This window comes from Epinephelus fuscoguttatus, linkage group LG3, assembly GCF_011397635.1.
Source record: "Epinephelus fuscoguttatus linkage group LG3, E.fuscoguttatus.final_Chr_v1".
Lineage (NCBI taxonomy): Eukaryota > Metazoa > Chordata > Actinopteri > Perciformes > Serranidae > Epinephelus > Epinephelus fuscoguttatus.
Genome location: NC_064754.1, coordinates 21,625,068 through 21,645,201, shown reverse-complemented (window position 1 = coordinate 21,645,201; position 20,134 = coordinate 21,625,068). Strand labels below are relative to the sequence as shown.

Here is a 20,134-nt window from a genome sequence, read left to right as displayed (position 1 = left end):
CTGGCTTTCCAGGAGTCAAAGTCAAGGATCATAAGGACCTTTGTGATCTTAAAGGACAATCATGGACATAACGTTATCTGTGATACTACAATGTAACCTTGCTTCTTCTCGTTTTGTTTTACACAATGTTAAGCATTTTTCCCTCACCTATAGTGTCCCTGCCTGTTGTCATTGATTTTGTCCACTTTTTTCTTTTCATAAAAAAATAATAAAAATCAAGTATATTAAAAAAATACAATATTTCCCTCCAAGATGTAACAAAGTAAAATTAGAACAGCATGTAAAGAAAAGACTCATGTCAAGTACCTCAGTTTTGTACTTAGTTACATGCCACCACTGTCTGTTTGTTAATGTGTTTTCCTGTGCATGTGTATCTACAGGTGAAAGTGTGGGAAATCCCTCCTCATGGCGTGCTGAAGACCCTCACAGTACCGTGGAAGGAGCTTCAGGGTCACAGCCGCAGAGTGGGCCTCATCGAGTGGCACCCGACTGCGAACAACATCCTCTTCAGTACGGCCTATGACTACAAGGTAACACAACCAAACACACACTCTAACACAGACACAGCTAAAATGAATAAGGAGGACACACTGTAACTTTTACTGAAAGCAATTATGTATGACAGTGCAGTCAAACAGGTCGCAGTTGTTTGTAGCAGCTTGTTTCTGGTTAACAAATCATAATATAAATTGCTCCCGGCGACAGGCCTGAAACAAGTTCATGATCAAGTATGACAAAGACTCCATATATAAGCACAAGAACTCAGATAACTTTCACTCTGAGCTACTGGTTTGTTGCAAGCGAAGATGTGACCAAGACAACTTCTCTTACAAGTAATAAATTCTAAATGACAAATAGTCCATGTCAAACTGCATCTGCCCTGAACATAATATAGAAACCAAGTGAAGTTAGGTCACACAAATAAGGAAATTATTTCAGACTTTTTAGTGGAATGTCACAGTATTTATTTAACTAGATGAAACCTGCTGTTAGTCTGAACATTTATAACTTCAGTAAGTGAATTTCCTACAGAACGATCCAAGCCTCTGTGTGCCTTTCACACCCGCAGGTGATGATCTGGAACCTGGACTGTCCTGAGCAGGTGATAAAGAACCCCGTGCGGACAATCAGCCACCACACAGATGTCGTCCTCTCCATGTCTTTCAACACAGACGGCAGCCTCTTCGCCACCACCTGCAAGGACAGGAAGGTCCGACTCATGGAGCCACGCTCAGGAAACCTCCTGCAGGTGATGCTTTGTGTGTTTGTGTGTGTGTTATGTGTTGTTTGTGTTTTTAGACAGTTCTGCGGTTAAATTTGGGCACGCTCTTATTTTTAAAGACAGTTACCACAATAGGCACCAGTTCATCTAGTGTATCACGTCACTGCAAAGAAAACGTGTAGTTAGGGCTGTTATTTTTGGTTTTGTTCTTTTAATAAACGTCCAGTTTGTAGGATTTGGTAGAATTTAGCAGTGTGGTTGCAGAACTGAAATTTCTGCCTTGTGCCAAGCGTGTAGGAGAACTACAGTGGCTGATGCAAAAATGCGAATGGCCCTATCTAGAGCCAGTGTTCGGTTTGTCCGTTCTAGGCTACTGTAGAAACAACATGGCGAACTGTGTGGGAGAGGACCCGCTCTATATGTAGATATAAACGGCTCATTCTGAGGTAACAAAAACACGTTTTCTTAGTTTCAGGTCAACGAATGAAAACATAATCATGAATATTATGTACCATTTCTACCAATAAATGCCCCTAAATCCGACAACACTGGACCTTAAAAACAAAGAGGATTTACCAGAATTTATTTTAGATATTAAAAAATTGATAACAAAATCTAATTTTAAAAGAATAATAATACAGAAATCTGGGTAAAAGTTTTTTTAAAATGCGATTTGTAGTAAAAACACTCTGTAGCTGATCTGTTTATTATTTTTCAAATTAATTTTAAGGACTCATTTTTTGAGATGCACTCTTCACAAAATAACCTGATTTAATTCAAACTGCGGTGAAGAATGTCTTAGTTAAATTGATATTGTCCTTGGTAAAGAAATATCACCAACGAAGGTGGCCATGGTTAACATGGCTGTGAAATCTTTTCAATGAAGAAATTGACTCACATACTGAGACTACAAGAAGCACAACTATTAAGAAAATGGGGGAAAATGGACACTTTACAAGAGTCAAAAAGACGACACTGGACTGGAATGATAATCAGTAGATACACTAATCCTTAAGGCTGTAAAAATATGTACTTGCCCAAGCAGGTTTTGTTTCATTAGCTCTTATTTTCTCTCAATTATTCTATTATGCTGTTGTAGCTGACATGTCAATGTCACAAAAAATGTTTTTAACTCTTTAAGATTTAAGTGAAAAAAACTATGTTTCTTTTGAAAATCTAGATATTTTCAATCAATAAAACCTAAAAACCATGAGTCTTTGTTGCCGCGTACGATAGTCAATAGTACTATAGCCAATAGTTGCATAAGTGGGAGTTCCCTGCTCCTTTTCCCCTTCCCAGCCCGGGCACCCATCCAGCACCACACAGCCAAAACTGACACCTCTGGCCTGAACATAACTCCGCAGACCTCGGGGTCACCAACCAGTGACTCACACACTTTATATCAGTCTGCTCTCACTTTCCCTCGCCTGCCAAACAAGCTCACGTGGAAACATAAGGAACATTATGTCACAGTGCCGTAGTGTTGAGCTGAAAGTCTTCTAACATTTTCATTTATCTGCTGGTATAATGGAGGATAGGAACAACTTATGTAATATTGTTAATGTCTGTTCCAAAATAATTGGACCCCAGCACAGAGACTTGCATTCCCTCTGGGAGAAACATGTGGCCCAGAAGGCAAAAGTAATAGTGAGGCAGTAGTGAATAGTGACACCTGACCACATCCTGTCCAGTGAATTCATTGTAATGACCTCAGGTCAACACTTTTGCACTTTGAACTGCACTTGGTCCTTGTCTGCACCTCTTGCCCATATACTGGCCGATTGTCTCTGACATACTGTTGTTTGCTGCTGTTGTAAGATGGTTGTTTGCGTTTGTGTCTGTGCTCCGGGTAGACTGGAGAAACTAAATTGCCTTTTTTAGGACAAATAAAGTCGTCTGAATCTGAATCTGAATCTGATTATTAGTCCACAGCTTTAATATTAAACGCATAATATATGTTGTGTGTTCGCAGGAAGCCAACTGTAAGACGCACAAAGCCAGTAAGGTGATGTTCCTGGGAAACATGAAGATGCTCTTCACATCAGGCACTTCACGCTGGAACCATCGACAGATGGCTCTGTGGGATCAGGTGAGAGAAACTGACAGCATGGGAAGTATTCTGTGACAGAATCATCTCATCTCAAAGGACCACTTACTGTCTTTTTTCTTTACCAGGCTTACACCTGCATCTCATGATCGTCAACTCAGAATGGAGCTGGATCAGGTGTCCATATGTGGAGTTTCTGTCATGTGATGACAAACACAGTCACTTGTTATCAGGTGACTGAAGCTCCACACTGTGGTCATGCAGTGACACCTGAACCAGCTCCATTCACTGATGAAGACCATGAGATCAGCTATTTGTGTTCACTACAGGCTTTTTTCTTTTTAATAATCATCTCAATTAATTCAGTATTAAATTTGTTACATTCTTGGACCACCAGTCACTCATTGCGTGTTACATTGAATCAGTGAAGAAATCTTTTTCTCACATGCATTCTCTTAATGGTGAGGGGAGAATCCAAAAAAGGTGAACATTCTTTTAAAATTGAAGTAAATAGTGCAGGTGTTACACAACAGCAAATCTATATCAAAACATCTGTTTACAAACACTTTCAGACCTCGTGCAGTGTAATCCAAGTCTCATTTATCCAGCTGTATGCTCAGTGCTTTCCAAACACATGCATTTCATTAAGAAGTAACGATATACACTTCCGCCTACGACTCACGAGCTCTGCTTGAGCAGAGTTCAAATGCATATCTGTGCCCAAGCACACTCCTCGGCCTTGACTGTTTTTTATTGACCTGTTTTAAATCATGTTTTAGTGGTGAAGTTGTGAGCCAAGATACAAGACCAATCCTAAAAGTGGAGAATTAATAATTTGAAAAAAATGAAATGATGGGCAGCATATTACATCACAAGTCTAGTTAGCTGTATTTCCAGGAATACATCATGATAAATATTGGAGGTCAGGACAATGATAAAATAAAAAAGAACAGTTGAATATTGAAATAATTATAGAAAAGATAAATAAACCCTTTGAAACCTGGAGCGACATCACTTTTCTTGTGCTGCTTTCAGGTGCCTTTAAACCTCTGAACCCTGAGCAAATTGATGTGATTTCTTTTAAAAAACATGGGAATAAAGGCGGTGAGCAACTTGGTGAGATGTATCCCACGAATTGCAAAACAAAAACATAGATTTAGAAAGTTATTTAAAAACAAAATCTAGACTCAAGATTTAAGTTTCAAGAAGTTTATTTTCATATGAAAAACTCAGCGGTTTGCACTGTACAGTGAAATTCTTAATTGCCAGTCTCCCTTCACATAAGACAATAATTAGAAAACTAGAATTAAAGTTAGATTTCAGAAAAATAGATAAAAAATAGCAAAAACAAAGATATATGTTTAGAAAGGGAAAAAAAGCAAGAGAACAACTATGTTCGTAATTATTATTATTATTATTACTAGTACATTTTAGAATTAGGTTACAGAATTATTTTAATTTTTAAGCACTCTTTTCAGGTCATTTCTCTGTTTGTTTTGAACTTTCTTTTCTTTGTCTGTCTCTTTTTTTATTTTATTTTATTTTTTTTTTACTAATTTTCTTGTTTTAATTTGATCTTTTTACTAATTTCGTGCTCATTTTTTTTGGTCATTTCTTCTGTCGTTGCTCATAGCCTTCTTCTCATGTTTCTAAAAGAAATCAAGCCAATTTGCCCAGGTTTCAAAGGGTGAAGGTGAGGTATGTTTAATATTTTGGACATTAAACTGTGGGAAATAATGTACAATAACTCATTGTTTCATCTGTTCTGCTCTAAATATCCTCACGTCTCAATCAAACACTTGGACTGTAGAAAAACCAGATAAAAACATGCAACACACTTTCGCTCTTCCACCCGTCTGTGTGATCTTATGTCTGAGATGCTGCTCAACATTAAGAGGAAACTCTCTCTGTCACACAGCTCTGCCATCTAGTGGACATACTGGTGAACTTTGGTGTGTTTTGATGTGTGTGTGTGTGTGTGTGTGTGTGTGTGTGTGTGTGTATCATGGGTAGAAGATTATAGCCGAGGCACGGATTAGGGAGCACTCAGTGTTTTTAATTCAGCACTGGAGAGTGCTTCTTATATAGAAGTGGATTTAAATGACTGAGTGTTTTGATGATAGGGAATGGTGTCCATGTTACTGGTGCTTAAGTGTGTTTTTTTTTTTTTTTTTTATCTGTGTGTGTGTCTTTGTAGGACGATCTGTCTGTGCCTTTGTTAGAGGAGAACCTGGACGGTTCGTCTGGAGTACTTTTTCCTTTCTATGACCCTGACACACACATGCTCTACCTTGCTGGGAAGGTGGGTGTCTGAAAGTAAGCAGAAAGTGTCCATACATTCATATATTGTAATATTATTGTTATAAAGACTTCTCTTGTCTCTGTCAGGGTGACGGAAATATCAGATACTATGAGATCAGCTCAGAGAAACCGTATGTACACTACCTAACAGAGTACCGCTCGCACCTACCTCAGAAAGGAATGGGTAAGAAACACACACACACACAAATACACTGCTACTGTGTACTTTATTTTTAATCAAACCTCAGTATGTGTGAGGTCTCATTTGACTATTTTCTCACTGTTATGTGTGTAAAATGCATCTGTTGGGAGTCTCTGAGTGCGTCCTGACCGTACTGACTCGACAGCACCTGTAAGCAAAGCTGCTGTGCAAATAACCCTGCAATATTTGAATAGGCAAACCAGCTGATCACAGCGAGGTCGTAGGTCATTTAAAGTGACAAGCAGACAGACATGCACTTATCTTTTAGGCTTTAAACTCAGGAATATTGATGGATGGAAGATGTTCAGACACAGTTCAGAAACCAGTATAACTGGTAGTTTTTTATGGAACTGAACAGCAGCAGCTCTTTGCTGTTAAGATACAGCAACTGAGATAAAAGCCACTGTTTCACCACGAGAAATGTTTGCAGACTCAACATGTAATAAATGTATCAATAGATCAGATATATTCGGGCATTGAGGTCATTTCTAAAAGAACATTTTGCTGTAAAAACAAGTCCAGGTTCAAAGCACAGCAGAGTACACAACTGAAACCTTAAAAATATGGTGTTCCCCAACTTCAAAGGAGTCTGAAAATATAATCGATCATTTAGAAATTAATTCCAGATTCATTGTGCAGGTCTAATGATCAATATATTTTAATTGAAGTGGGTATTAAAAGGGTTAAAAAGCCGATAATTTCTTTACTGATCAGGGTGGGTGTGGTCCTACTTTGCCACCTTTGATTTTTCCATTACAATATGAACATGTATGTGCAGTTGTTAAAGGGCTTTTAACACTTCTGCATATTGCAAAATGAACAGCACTCAACTCTACATCAGTGATACTCAACCTGCAGCCCATAGGCCACATCTGGTCAGCTTGTTTATTGAAAAAAAAAGTGCTGGAGGGGCAACAGAGGACTGGGCTCTGTCTGTCGTCAAATCTTAGAGATGCCCTTGCGTACACCTGACCTGTGCAGGGCTGCTGTGATTGTATTTGCCTCGTTGTAAAGTTGCTTGTTTCCACTTCAATGCTCATAAAAATACAACCAAAGATAGTAACGTACATCATATCCTCGGCCTGTGTGTCTTCCTGCAGGCGTGATGCCAAAGAGAGGTCTGGATGTGAGCTCCTGTGAGGTGTTCAGGTTCTACAAACTGGTGACAATCAAGAGTCTCATTGAGCCTCTTTCCATGATCGTACCCCGCAGGGTGAGAGAACATCGACTCACACAAACCACAAGCACCACAGCATATAAAATAAATGCACCCAATTTCACCGTAATGTATTACGGAGATCTAATTTAGTGTCTGTGTACATGTGTTTATATGTGTTGTGTATGTATTTCCAGTCGGAGTCATACCAAGAAGACATTTATCCAATGACGGCGGGTAACAAACCTGCTTTGTCTGCAGACGAGTGGCTCAGCGGCATCGATAAAGGTCAGAATTAATGTGTGCGTGAGACATTTGTATATGTTGGCGAGCTGCTGAGGGATTTAACAGTCTGGTGGTGGACTGCTCCAAACTAAATCATAATAAGGGTCCAAATATACCTAAAAAGAAAAGCAAATACAAGCAGGGCTGGGTGGTGAAATACGGGAGAAATTATTTGGTATTGAGACGTCAGTACAGGCAAAATGAATCCAAAATATGTCATGTAAAAAATACAAACATTTAATAAAACTCTTCACGTTATTAAAAACTTCTTTTCATTTTGATTTTGTCAACAGATATTTTTATCATCACAATACAAGAGTCAATTTATGATACAATCAAATGGTTGCCCAGCCCTATATTCTGAGTACGTACTTTAATTTACAACTTTTCTTCACTGTTTTAGTTCTATAGTAGCTCATCTATTGGTAGATTAAAGGTCTACTGGTAGTACCTTAAAAGGTAGCATTGGTGTTTTTCAACCTGGACCCTATTTTCCCATGTCTTTGTATCTTACTGACTAATAGACACAACAGTTTTTGAAATTGGTCAAGTATTGAGTGACAGGGCTGCAGCCAGAATCCGCAAACCACTTAGGGCAATTATGAATCGTCAATGTATGCCTTCTAAAAGTGCTCATTTTTATTGCTGACAGGCTCAGATTGTTATTCTCAGTGTCTGACAACATTATGAAAGGACCCTACAGAGATCGACCTTTATTTGAAAGAGTAAGATCTTATTTTGTTTAACCAGAAACAGCCCCAGAATCGTCACCAGACTCCATTGAAATAAACTGTAATTTTAGCGTGTATAGAGCCAGCATATTTTCACATCTAACTGTTTGAGTGAGGGGTTTGTTTCAACCAAACCAGAGCTGGTGATTGTTAAAACAGTGAAAAGACAAACCAAGGCTGTTTTGTGAGTTTTATTTTGTTTCTGTGGACTTAGAATGAAGTGTGTTTTATCATGATAAAATTATTGTTTATTTAAATGCAGTTAAGTGGCGATTTTGGGGCTGTTTTCAGTTAAACAAAAAGGATCTTACTCTATCTTTGTAGGGATCCTCTCCATAAGTTGTCAAACACTAAGAATAATGATATGAGCCTGTCAGTGGCAAAAACAATAACTTTTAGAGGACCTAAATTAACGGTGCATAATTCTTCCTTGTGGTTACATTGTAGACTGTTTTGCAGCTGCTGGCCGCAGCCCTCTCACTCAGTACTGGACCAATTTAAAAAAATAATTGTTGGCATTAGTCACTTATGTTGTGTCCACACAAAAAAATGAATTTTGAATGGCAGAATATTTTGTGTTCATATGCGCAAATAACTTACGTCAAATGCGCGTGAAATCGCTGAATTGACGAATGAAATTCCATCGGTACGTCCTCAGCGCCTTATGTCCCTGGAGCATCTCAATGCTGATTGGCTTGCAGCGTGAATTGGTTTTTTTTTTCAACTCTTGTGAATAAGCGTGTGACACAAAATTGCGCAACTCACTTCATTCGTGCTGTTTCATTTGTGTATTCTGCATCATTCACATGGGTCCATCGCACCGCCCAGCAGGAACTCACGTCTTATTGCGGGGCGTCGGTGGCTTAGTGGATAGAGCAGGCGCTCCATGTACAAGGCTGTTGCCGCAGCAGTCCGGGTTCGACTCCAGCCTGTGGCACTTTGTTGCATGTCATTACCCCTCTCTCTCTCTCCCCCTTCACACACAATAACAATTCATCAGATTTAATCACTGAGAACATTTTCTCAGGATCATTCAGCTCATCTCCGTCCTCTTGTCTCTCTCTTTGTCTTCCAGGTCCGGTGCTGATGTCTCTGAAGCCTGGAAGTCAAGTAGCAGAGTCGTACTCAGAGATGAGCAAGGTGACTGGAATCTCGCAGGACACTCACAGGTCTAACAACAGACCGGGCATGCTGCAGCTGGCGTACATTCAGGACCAACTGGGAACCAAAGATGGCAAGGAGGACAGCAGCGATACAGGGGACGACAGGGGTCGGACACCTGTTAGCAACGGGGAAGACTTCACACTTTGCTCTCCACCCAAGACAGAGAATGAGGTACTGGATGATTTTATATCCTGCTGTTTGTACACAATTTTTTTTAAAACCATGTCAGTGTTATTTATTTATGACGAAATAAATAATTTCATAAGTCCAACTAAAGAATTAGAAATGTGGCCTAAACTTTTATATTGTTAATGCACTAACCCTGAAAATTACTGACTGAGATAAAACTGTTTTCTAACCACAAAATTAAAATAGAATTAATTAATAAAGAATGTCAAGACTTAAATAAAAATCTAATCAAATAGTTGTCACTTTGATTGATGTTAAATTGGCCTCTTTTAATTAAAATAATACAATTACACTGTCAGCAGTAAATAAAAACTTGAATTTAATGATTTTTTTCCCCAATAAACATGAAGAGGAGGCTGAGTACTTATTTTTAGTCCTGTCAGGCTGCGTAAACGAGCTCCACCAATCAGGTCAGAGCAGTCTCTGTGTGGCCTGAGGGGCAAAACCTGGGGTAAAAAAAGCCCACTACGTACCAGCTGCTGCTCAGAAAGCTTAAGGATAAGGCCGGTGATGTTCTATATTTTTGTTATTGACAATAAATCCCATGAAAAGACCAAAACCAACATTAAACTAATCCTACTTAAGTATTGTCTCTGTCTGCAGAGACTGATACATTTTATTGCTCTGTATCCACTGTCGACTAAAATAATAGATGTGTGTGTCACGGTTCCTTCATTACAATAAACACAGGCCCTGCAGTTTATTTCGTGTCGACTGTCTACTCCTGTTTGAGTGATGTTTGCTAAAAACTACAGCAGGCCTAGCGCTTTTCTGGAGCTTACCAAAATAGATAACAATAAAAAAATAACATTCATAAAGTGAGCTTGCACTTTTGAGCCGTGACTGAAGAACGCAGGATGTAAACATGTAGCTACGTAATGTTAAACATAATCACCTGACACGTTTGTCATCATTAGGGGACAGTAAGGAATTTTAAAATGCCAGCTATGTTAGAATGAATCACCAGTATGCAAATAAACTTGCTTAAATCTCTAGTATACCCCTTGCACCTCCACAGCTCCACCCTCGTGTCCAAATATTTGCATGTCTGGTTGGAGAAATTTAAGATGGCGACGGCCAAAATGCCAAACTGGAGGCTTCAAAACAGCAGTTCACAAACCAATTATGGCCATCTAGACATGCTTATCATAGTTAAACGTGGCGACAAGGCGCATAAAAAGGCGCAAGCAGCTTACTTCCGCATCACGTGTTTGCCAGGGAATGTCATTTTGTACAGCTGTATGGCTAAGACGTAGGGCTTTTTGAGGCTGTACAGTGTCAGTAACAGGTTCTGATAATGAGAAGCAAAAAAAGGTGTGGAAATGTGTCGTAAATTGGGAGAAATACAAGTGAATTGTGACCCTGGGAAGAAACTGTGTGAGGGTAATGACAAATGAGAGTCTCCTGGAAGAATCAAGAGGGTTTATGAGGATGCCAATAGCAGCACCGTTTGTCTCAGAGTTTACTTACTTCAGTACTGACCAGTCAGGAACTGATATTAAATTTGTACTGGTTCTTGATACCCATCCTTAATCAGCATTAACCGGATTATGGCAGTTGGATGGTGAGTAGTCTCTTACACAGACGCTGATGATGTCAGCACGCTGGCTGACTCTGTCGTCTGTGGACATTCCCATAGGAAAGTTGTAATAGAACTAGCACTGTGATGTGATTGGATCCAAATCCGTGTACTTCTGTACTGCCTCGACCAACGGCTGATTAGCTTTGCCTTACACCCACCTACACCGGAATTGCTGTTCCCTGAATTGTTGTCCGTAGTACAGCAGAAAAGGAAGTGTTCAGTTCATCGCAAGAAGAGATTAAAATGGATATGATTTCATTTGATTCAGCTATATTGCAGAGCTGCAACGTCCACAAGATTGGAGAAATTAAGGATTTACAGTGTGCCGTACCTATGGCAACGCCGTCACTTGGTCTGGATATCCCCGCCCAGTTCTATTTCAAAACGAAAGGCGAATGTCCCCAGACTCCCATTCTGAAGTAAGGGAGGCTGGTCACATGAGACTAGATGGTGAGAGGAAATGGTTCAGAGAGATTTTAGTAATGTAAGGTAAGGTTTAATATCCCCAAGGGGCAATTTGGGACACATACAGTAGTCATGAGTACAACAATACAAACACATAGAATCCAGTATCTCACACTGTCAGGGGTAAGTCATGGACAGTTAGTGGTCACTGCTGGTTAAGATAAGCATTAGCAGATGAGACGAAGGACAATCTGTGCCGCTTAGTGCTACGTTTAGGGTGGCAAAACCTCCACCCTGTTGAGAGACAAAAGACTGAGCTTTAGAGGTGGCCCTCTTTTCATACAGATGCTGATGGTTATTTAAAGTAACACCACTGATCTTACAGCACAGCTTGACCACCTTCTCCAACTTGTTCTTGACAATGTTAAAAAAAATAGACTCAATAAAAGCAGAATAGAACAATTTCATGATTGATTGAAACTCCTCAGCTTCCTTAACAAAGAGTAGGTGTTGGTTTGCCTTCTTAGTTAGTACATTCAACTGAAACTGAAGCAGTAAGAGTACTTAAAACAATACGTGTCTCCTCCGTATCTGGTGTAAATTAAACCCCTGATATATTCCAATATATTGTGCATGTGTTTCATCCGCAGCTGCGTCTGAAGTTCCACAAGCAGCAGGAGGAAATCCGACGGTTGAGGGACCTCCTGAGCCAGAGGGACGTCCGCATCAAACAGCTGGAGCTGGAGATTAAGAACATCAAAAACTCCCAGACTCACTCACTTTAAGACTTGCCCCGAGCCATGACCTCACCTTCACCCCCTCGTGGGAACACATGCATTACTGTACAAACTTAACCCCATCTTCAAACCACCACACCTCTTCTTAGGGTCCTGACTCACCTCTTCTCCTCTAATGAGCCCACCATACTCACCGCACACACGGGGGTGATTTCAACCTTGACTTTGTGTTTTCTTTCTGTCTGTCAGTTCCACACAGGGTGCACATTTTCTTTGTTGGTGTACATACACTCAGACATGGAGTCTCACCCAGCTGTAACATGATTTAAAACTCTTTGCACCTGTTGACCCTTAACCCTTTTATTTTTTATGCTTCACAGCTATGCAAGTTAATTGTAATTTTTAGCTTTTTTATGCTCTTTGTAGCTGAGAGATAAAAGGATGTCTGTGCCTGTCTTGACTGAATGATGTGGCTGTCTGCGTGCTGTTTGAAAGTTGTTGCAGGGCTGGAGCAGACATCCTGTGTGATTGTACGATAACGCTGGATTTATTTTCTATGCTTGGTGATTGTTTTTTGGTTTTTTTTCAATATTTAAACTACTGTAAGTGGAGATGGCTGTGGTATTTTAATGGATGTGTGCTTGAATGAGAGCGATCTAAATGAATGACAGTATCGTGATCCCAGCTGTGTTCATTCGTTCTGTTGAGCTACATTTTTGTTTTTAGTTTTGAATGACTGGAAAATTGGTGACAAATCAATCCGTTTCTCAGCAGCTATTGTGTAAGCTGTTTCTGTAACTGATGCCATGTAGCAGTTCTTAATTTTTTTATTTATTTTAAAATACAGTCAAAAAAAAAAAAAAATTCAATTTAATCAATTTCGCGATTGTAATTTTGGAAAATACAGCACGCAAACTGTTTTAAAAAGGACGGAAAGCCTGCTTTAATTTTTCCTGATGTGGAGTCACTGTGAAGAAACAGTTTAAAGCCATTGCAGAGCCACAGTCCTGAACCACCTCTGGGTTAGTTTGTGTTCCACGAGTCCTGAATGTGTTTTCTTCAGGATGGTGGTTTTATTGTAAAAACCTGAGAAACCTGAAACATGACACTGGGGGTTTCTACTTGTATTTTAAGGGGACAGTTCACCCCAAAATCAAAAATACATATTTTTGAGTGTTGTAGAGATTTCTGCCTTCTCTCTAATGTAATGGAATTAGACCGCACTCTGCTTGTGGTGCTCAAAGCGCCACAAAAGACATTTGAAAAACTCAACAGCAATGTCTCTTTCCAGGACTCATGACACAGCTACTCAAGATAATCCTTAGACTTTGTTATGAGCAGTTTCATGTAGGAACTATTGTCTTTCTACCAGACTACACCCGCCAACAAGGAACAGTTGGTGAGAGTCTGCCTCCATGCACACAGTGACAGGACTAACTGTTAGCATTACATGGCTAACGTTACCAAATGGTTAAATGGTTGAATGTTAGCTGCTGCTGTGTTAAGGCCCAGCCACACCAAGCTGACTTAAGAGAACTAGCCGCAATGAAAGCTGACTGCTGCTTCACCTCGTGTCGCCTGTGTCTTGGTCAAAAAGTTGCACATGAACACACCTCAAAGACTACAGCTGACGGCCAACCAGCACATATGTGCTGCGCCTGCATGAGAAGAAATAACTCTCCACACCAGCAGAGGGCGGTAGTCTGTATTTGTCATTCCAAAAGGGACAGTCACAGTGAAGACAGTCTTGATGCTAGTTAGCCAGTTAGCACATTAACAACACAATCCAGTGTTGAAAGAACAGAGTATATTTACTGTGCACCAGTGGACAACAACACAAGCCATCAGGAAATGTTTCTGCTAAAGAGCTCCATGGATAAAGAAAAATAATCTTACCCAATGAAACAAGTTTGTTTTAGTCTCATTCTCTCTTGACTTAAGTTGTTTGTTTACTTTCCTCACTTCCATTTCTCTTCTCATACACTGAGCTGAGCTTTTGATCCGAGTGATTCATGGATGGGCTCCGCCGTTGCTGATTCAACTTGATGAGTTGGTGGGGAAAAAAGCCGACCGCGAAAATGAGGGCCAGCAGTGCAGGACACACCACATCTATTAGGGCAATAGACACTCACCGATGGCCTAACATTGACCAACAGCCAACTGTCAACTTGGTGTGTCAGGGCCTTTATATTGTACTAACCGGGCAGACGTTGAACTGACCATTTGCTGGGATGAGCGCGGGATCGGAGATGGCAACAACAGACAGTCTGCAGAGTCAGGACAGTCCAGGATCACTTGGTACTAACTATCACTAGGTACTACTTGGTACTGGGTTATTTCAATCGATATCTTAATTGGAATCAAGTACCAATACCGAGCCTTACTCAGAGTTAATTTACAGTTTAAAAAGCAGCCTACACTCAAGGTCTATTACTCACTTGTTCTAGAGCTTTAAACAGTTTTCATAAGTAGATGAATTTTGGAAGTAAGTGGACCTTTAGTAGAGATTGATTTTAATAACTGCTGTTACCAAAGTCAAGAAGACATAAGATCAATTTTAAATCAACAGGGCTGATAAATCCTAATTGGACAAGGAGATGGATAGAGAGATTCCCAGTATGATGTTTCAGCTTTGTTAGAAACCTCTTCACTTCATTTCAAGTGAAATGACAAAGCCTGGATGAGGCTCGTGGAACAGAAGTGAGCTCAACAGGGAGACTTCATCTCTTAATATGAACACTTTACTTACATGTGACAGAGAACTCATAAATTTTTTTAAATGCTTAGCTTTGATGATCTGTTAATGCAACCGCAAAGACTTACGTAACTGTAAAATGTACACAAATTCACACCGAGCAGTCAGTAATCCTAATGGCATATAGAAATGTGTTTTCTCTCAAGGAAGTCCTCAGTGATGTTCAGTTTTGCCCATGGTGCTGTCAGACCAGTTTCTCATATATGTCGCGTTAAGAATTCAAACATTCCCTTGTCTCTCACCTGTATGTTGAGAGCGTCACTTCTGATTGGCATGTAAATATGCATCCATGTTACTGAAGCGCTTGCAGATATTAGGCAACACAAACAACATAGCTGTACACCCTAACATAACCACTCAGATACAGCACAAACTATCATGCATGCCTGTGTTTATGTAGTCAGAGGCACAAGCACCATAATGATATTCCAGATTTGGCTTACATTTCATTACCACTCGTCAAAGATGTAACAAATGGAAACTGCCACACCAACCCACACACATACAGACACACACACTGGCCTCAATACAATTGTGAACCTTTTGACCTCTGGCAGAGATAGTTCCAGCACAGCTTCATCTCTGGCTGACTTTTGTCCAGGAGCAGCTACGCCCCGGCCAGTTTAAACTCTAAACCACCACTGCTGCTGGTGGACGAGTCTCAACACATTCCCACAGTGCACTGCTGTTTTTACAGTCACTCAGTGGAGTTGTTCAAGGACTGATTTTGCTGTTTGATCACATCACAACAGTTGAAGGTGACTGATTGTACTTCCAGAGCCATTCCAACCAGCGTTTATACAAATAGATTTTTCCCCATCTGAAAAATTATTTTATTTGTATTTTTTTTTTTTTTTTTATAAATGTCCTGCCTCTCAAAAGTCTGCCTGGAAATGCAAATGACAAATGATTGTTTGAAATGTCTGCCAACACTGTGCATCTAAAGAACAATCATTGGTTAACTTGGGAATTCAATGCTTGATGCAGTTTATACCACAAATAAATACTGCACATCTCTAGCTAAATAACAAAGCAGCTGCCATTTTTGAGCCCGTTTATTCAGCACTGTTTTATAGTGACTGAACTGTCAACAGCAGATTGTGTTATATCACATACTATCGAAATGTTTAATAACATATAAATAAAAACATTTTAAAATAACCATATGAATAATCGGTGTGATAAAAAAAAAATCCTTAAAGAAATTATTAAAATTAACTAATTATTGTGAAATGTTATTTCATGATCATTTTTCATAACCATTGTATTGGTTATAGTTTTGATTTAATTATAGACATGTTATTTTCAAAAGTCTTTTTTTATTTTAGTGTAACAGTTTTTTCTAATAACACATTTCATGTTGAGTTATTTCATAATGTCATATTTCAATTATATCCAGTCAGTGTGAGGGACTTAAAGGGATATACTGGCAGAAATTGAATAGAATATAGATTACTATGTTTTCATTAGTTAATAATTACAATCTATGTGATTTTATTACCTTAAAATGAACCGTTTATATCTACATATGGAGCAGGTCCTCTTCCCGCCTCTTTCAACAGTAGCCCAAAATGGCCGAACTTAACACTGTCTCTAGATAGGCCCATTCACGGTTTTGCCTCGGTCACCATAGTTCTCCTACACTCTTGGCACACTGGAGAAGTTTAAGCTGGCTGCAATCTGCAACCTCACCACTAGATATCACTAAACTCCACACACTAGACCTTTAAGCTTTCAAGCTCAACAGCTGCTACCAAACAAAGCCAGCCAGCTCCTGTTAGCTTGAGCAACAACAATACTAATATAATTCTGAATCACCCAACTAGAGGCTTCTGCTGTAATTTAACAGGCACAGTCAGCAAACTTCTGTGGCTTCTACGTTTGGCTTAACTAGGTGCTACACATGCTATCTAATTAGCCAGTTAGCCATCCAGGTAGGTAGCATGTGCAACCTTGTCAAACTAAATAAATAAAAGGGAAATGTTAGTTTGTGAAGCTTACTTACTCAAAATAGTTTCTGATTAATGATCGACTAATTAATCATTTAAACTCCAATGTTTCTATTCCAGCCTCTGAGAATAATATACTTCAGGAATATTCCTGTTAAAAGCCCCGTACACCCACACACAGGTGTTTCCACTTACTGGCTGACAATCAAACTGTCTTTACAGTCCCAGTGAGAAGGCTTTTAAACATTTGTGTGGGTGGACCACGGGTGTGCAGAACCTTTAAGAACTCAGGTATTGTTAATTCATATACTGCCGATTCATATTTTGGAATAACGTGAGCTATTCAGTCTTGTTAAAGGGGCATTCCAACAATTTTACACATTAATAATAGGATAATGCCAAAGTAGTGGAACAGTAACACAAGCAGAGGCACTACTGGGGCAGGTTTCATGAGGATATTTTAGACTGGTCTGTTGGGTAAGGCCAGTCTTGACTTACTCTTAGATTAGTTAGTTAGTTAGTTCCAAAGTCATGCTACCACCACTTAACAGTGGCACAAACCAGGGCTGCGATCAGCCTCAAAAAAATGTAGCAATTGTTTATTTAAATGGAAACGGTAGCACATGAACACCTTGTTGTGTTAATCAGGCGCACTGCCAGTTAATATGGTGGCATTAATTCAATTCAAAGGGGCTTTACTGGCATGGGAAACATGTTACCTAGCCAAAGAATGTGTGAAATAAAAACAAAAATAGTCTATACAGTAAGTAAAATCTACTAGAATTTGATCGCTGCCAATTGGGTAACACCTCTGACACACCCACCAAACGAGAGGAAATAAACCTCAAAGACCATTCACACCATTTCAAGGAAACACGTCGTTCAACCCAAAAACTGTAGCCGAACGGTGCATACTGTTGCCCAGGTATTTCACCTGATTTTGAGTTTTTCTTTCCTTTTGGACATCTCTTTATTTGCATCTTTTGCCATGTTTGTAAGTCTTTTCTTTGTTCTTGTAACGGTTTGTAACTGTTGAATTTCTCCAGAAGGCAAACATTTTCTGTTGGAGGGAAGAGAGATGAGTGGGTTTGGCACAGCTGCTCAGTCAGCCATGTTTTTTAGCGAGGAAAAAACAGTCCTAGTTTACCCACAATTCACAAAATAGACAGCTTTGAGCAACTCATGAATTTCAGCGTCTATCTGAAGTCTCAGTAAGTCCATTAGTTGGATCCAAGCCTTTGTGAAACTGGCCCCTGTGATACCGGAGCAGGTCAGGCTGTGGAGGCAAAACCTCTGACTGTATTGAATCAAGCGAGGGTGAGTTTTATAGGGTATGATTTCAACTTTCATTTGTAAGGGGAAGAATGGTATGAGAACTCAGGCTGTCATAAAAGTTGAATAATGTCCTCTGCCTTCTTTAAACAGTAAGCCTCTGTAACAAACTGGTTGTATGGATTTTTAAAGACATGACTGCCAGTTAGGAGGGTCTCACCAAAAATACACTATTGGGTGCATTGTGGGAAATGTAGGATGCAGCATTTTAGAGATTGGGACCAAAAGGATATTATGACCACTAACTTTTTGAGGTCACCAGCTTAATTCAAGTGCAGCACTGAATTGTTGGAGTATCCCTTTAAATTTATGAATAACTGATTTTAATTCGATGTTTGTAGTTTTGGTGACATGTTCCTATTTCAAAGCTGATATTAAGACAACAAAATAACGACTTCACTGCCAGCTAGATCAATAAATACCCACTCATATGCTTCGATATCTGTGGTGCACCACCCTGTGTCAGTCAGTGCCTCACGTGTGCAGATAGAGTATAATTTCAATCTCCACTTGTTACACATTAGTATGAATTATTAACAATAAGCAGCGTGGAATGAAAAAGGAAAGCCATTTCTTCACAAATCTTTTTCTTGCTGTTTTCTTCATGTTATCTTATAAACGAATCACCACAATGTTGTGGTGCAGCGATGATTGCTTTGCTGTGCTAAACACTTGTAATAGATGGATCATCATTCTGTTGCTCTATTATGAATGTGGCCAATACCAAGTCCTCAGAAAAACATCTCAACAAGCCAAATGAGAACAACAATATCAATCCATTCCAGAGACCTCTCGGTATTAAAGCATGCACACTCTGACAGTTTCTTACAATATACTGGAGCAATAATGTAGCTGCGGAGTCGACTGTAGAATTCACTGTCTGATTTAATAAAGTATTTCATTAAAGGGTTGTTGCTGGGTTCATATGAGCCTCACTGTGCCTGGTCTGCATGCATTTTAATGCAGTTATTGTGATGTCTTAAAATTATGTTAAATGTACTAAGTTAAAACTGAAAAAGATTTTACACCCTTACATTTAATATTGTTTCTAAGATATTAATCACATAAAATATAACTGAATATTTCTGGAAATGCAGTTTGTCTCTTCTCTAGTAGATCAGAATATTATCTTATTATTATCTTATTATCTAAAACAATAAATTAAAGTATAAAAACATTTCACTCAGTGGCTAAAACCCATTAATATTTGAGCAGAGTTAGCTATTTCTGTTGCACAAACAGCAGGTCCTGTATCTTCCTCAGTTAACTGTTGACTATTTGGAGTATTTCAGGCTGCAGCATGTAGACGGTCAACATTTTTCATCTGTACACGACTGCCTGGCTTGTGTTTAAAGTTAAAAAAAGGGCTCCAGAAGAAGCAGCAGCCCGGAGAAGATCAGCAGCTTTAAAACCTTTAAAAACAAATTATTGCTCCTCAAAAGCACTGTAATGCAGTTTAGCTGCTGTTGTTGGGCTGAATGTTAAAAATAAAGGCGCTACAGACCAGTGCTCTCCATCTCAGGATGACATCACTGTTCATGAAGATTGAAAAATGATTATTTTGTTTTGTTGATACACTACAGGCTACAAGCAGTGGCAGATATGCCCCTTGTGGTTATGCTACTCTGCTTTTCCCCAAAGAAATCTAATATAATTGAGAAAATGTTCTTTTGTTCTCCTAATATTCTATTCAGAGTATTGAAGACCATGTTTACTTGTTGGGGGTCCTTGATTTGCAATTAGAGCAGCACAGATTATTACAGCATGGATTTAAATTTGTCAGCTAAACATTAATTCTGTGAACTCTGCTCCTGCTTAGTATAACACAGATATATTTCTAGATTAGTAATGCTGTTTATGCCAAATTCGTTCTATACTTTTGTTGTTTTGTTGTTTGAAAACTATTTTTGCCTCTTTTCAGGAGTGAAAAAAATGCTCGCCATTCTGTGTAAAAGGTACTGTTGTGGAATAGGGAGACAGCGTTGTCTCGCCTTTAAGCTAGCAGCGGAGGTAGTAACAGTGCCAAATCAATGTTTGTGTAAAAGGGTCACCCAGCAGAATGGGACAAGTGTGACAT

At 39.3% G+C, this 20,134-nt stretch overlaps 1 protein-coding gene across 3 annotated transcripts in view; it reads left to right on the top strand.

The window, feature by feature from the left end:
* coro2aa (coronin 2Aa) overlaps positions 1–15,937 on the top strand; it is a 62,591-nt gene extending 46,654 nt beyond the window's left edge. For all 3 annotated transcript variants that reach the window (XM_049571404.1, XM_049571405.1, XM_049571406.1), the window contains 9 exons: positions 381–530; positions 1,070–1,249; positions 3,195–3,311; positions 5,467–5,571; positions 5,658–5,754; positions 6,873–6,985; positions 7,126–7,216; positions 9,020–9,279; positions 11,935–15,937. In XM_049571404.1, the coding sequence (XP_049427361.1) occupies positions 381–530; positions 1,070–1,249; positions 3,195–3,311; positions 5,467–5,571; positions 5,658–5,754; positions 6,873–6,985; positions 7,126–7,216; positions 9,020–9,279; positions 11,935–12,069 (1,248 nt within the window). In that variant the 3' untranslated portion in view covers positions 12,070–15,937. The remainder of the gene's footprint in view (positions 1–380; positions 531–1,069; positions 1,250–3,194; positions 3,312–5,466; positions 5,572–5,657; positions 5,755–6,872; positions 6,986–7,125; positions 7,217–9,019; positions 9,280–11,934) is intronic.
* Positions 15,938–20,134: the final 4,197 nt, after the last annotated feature.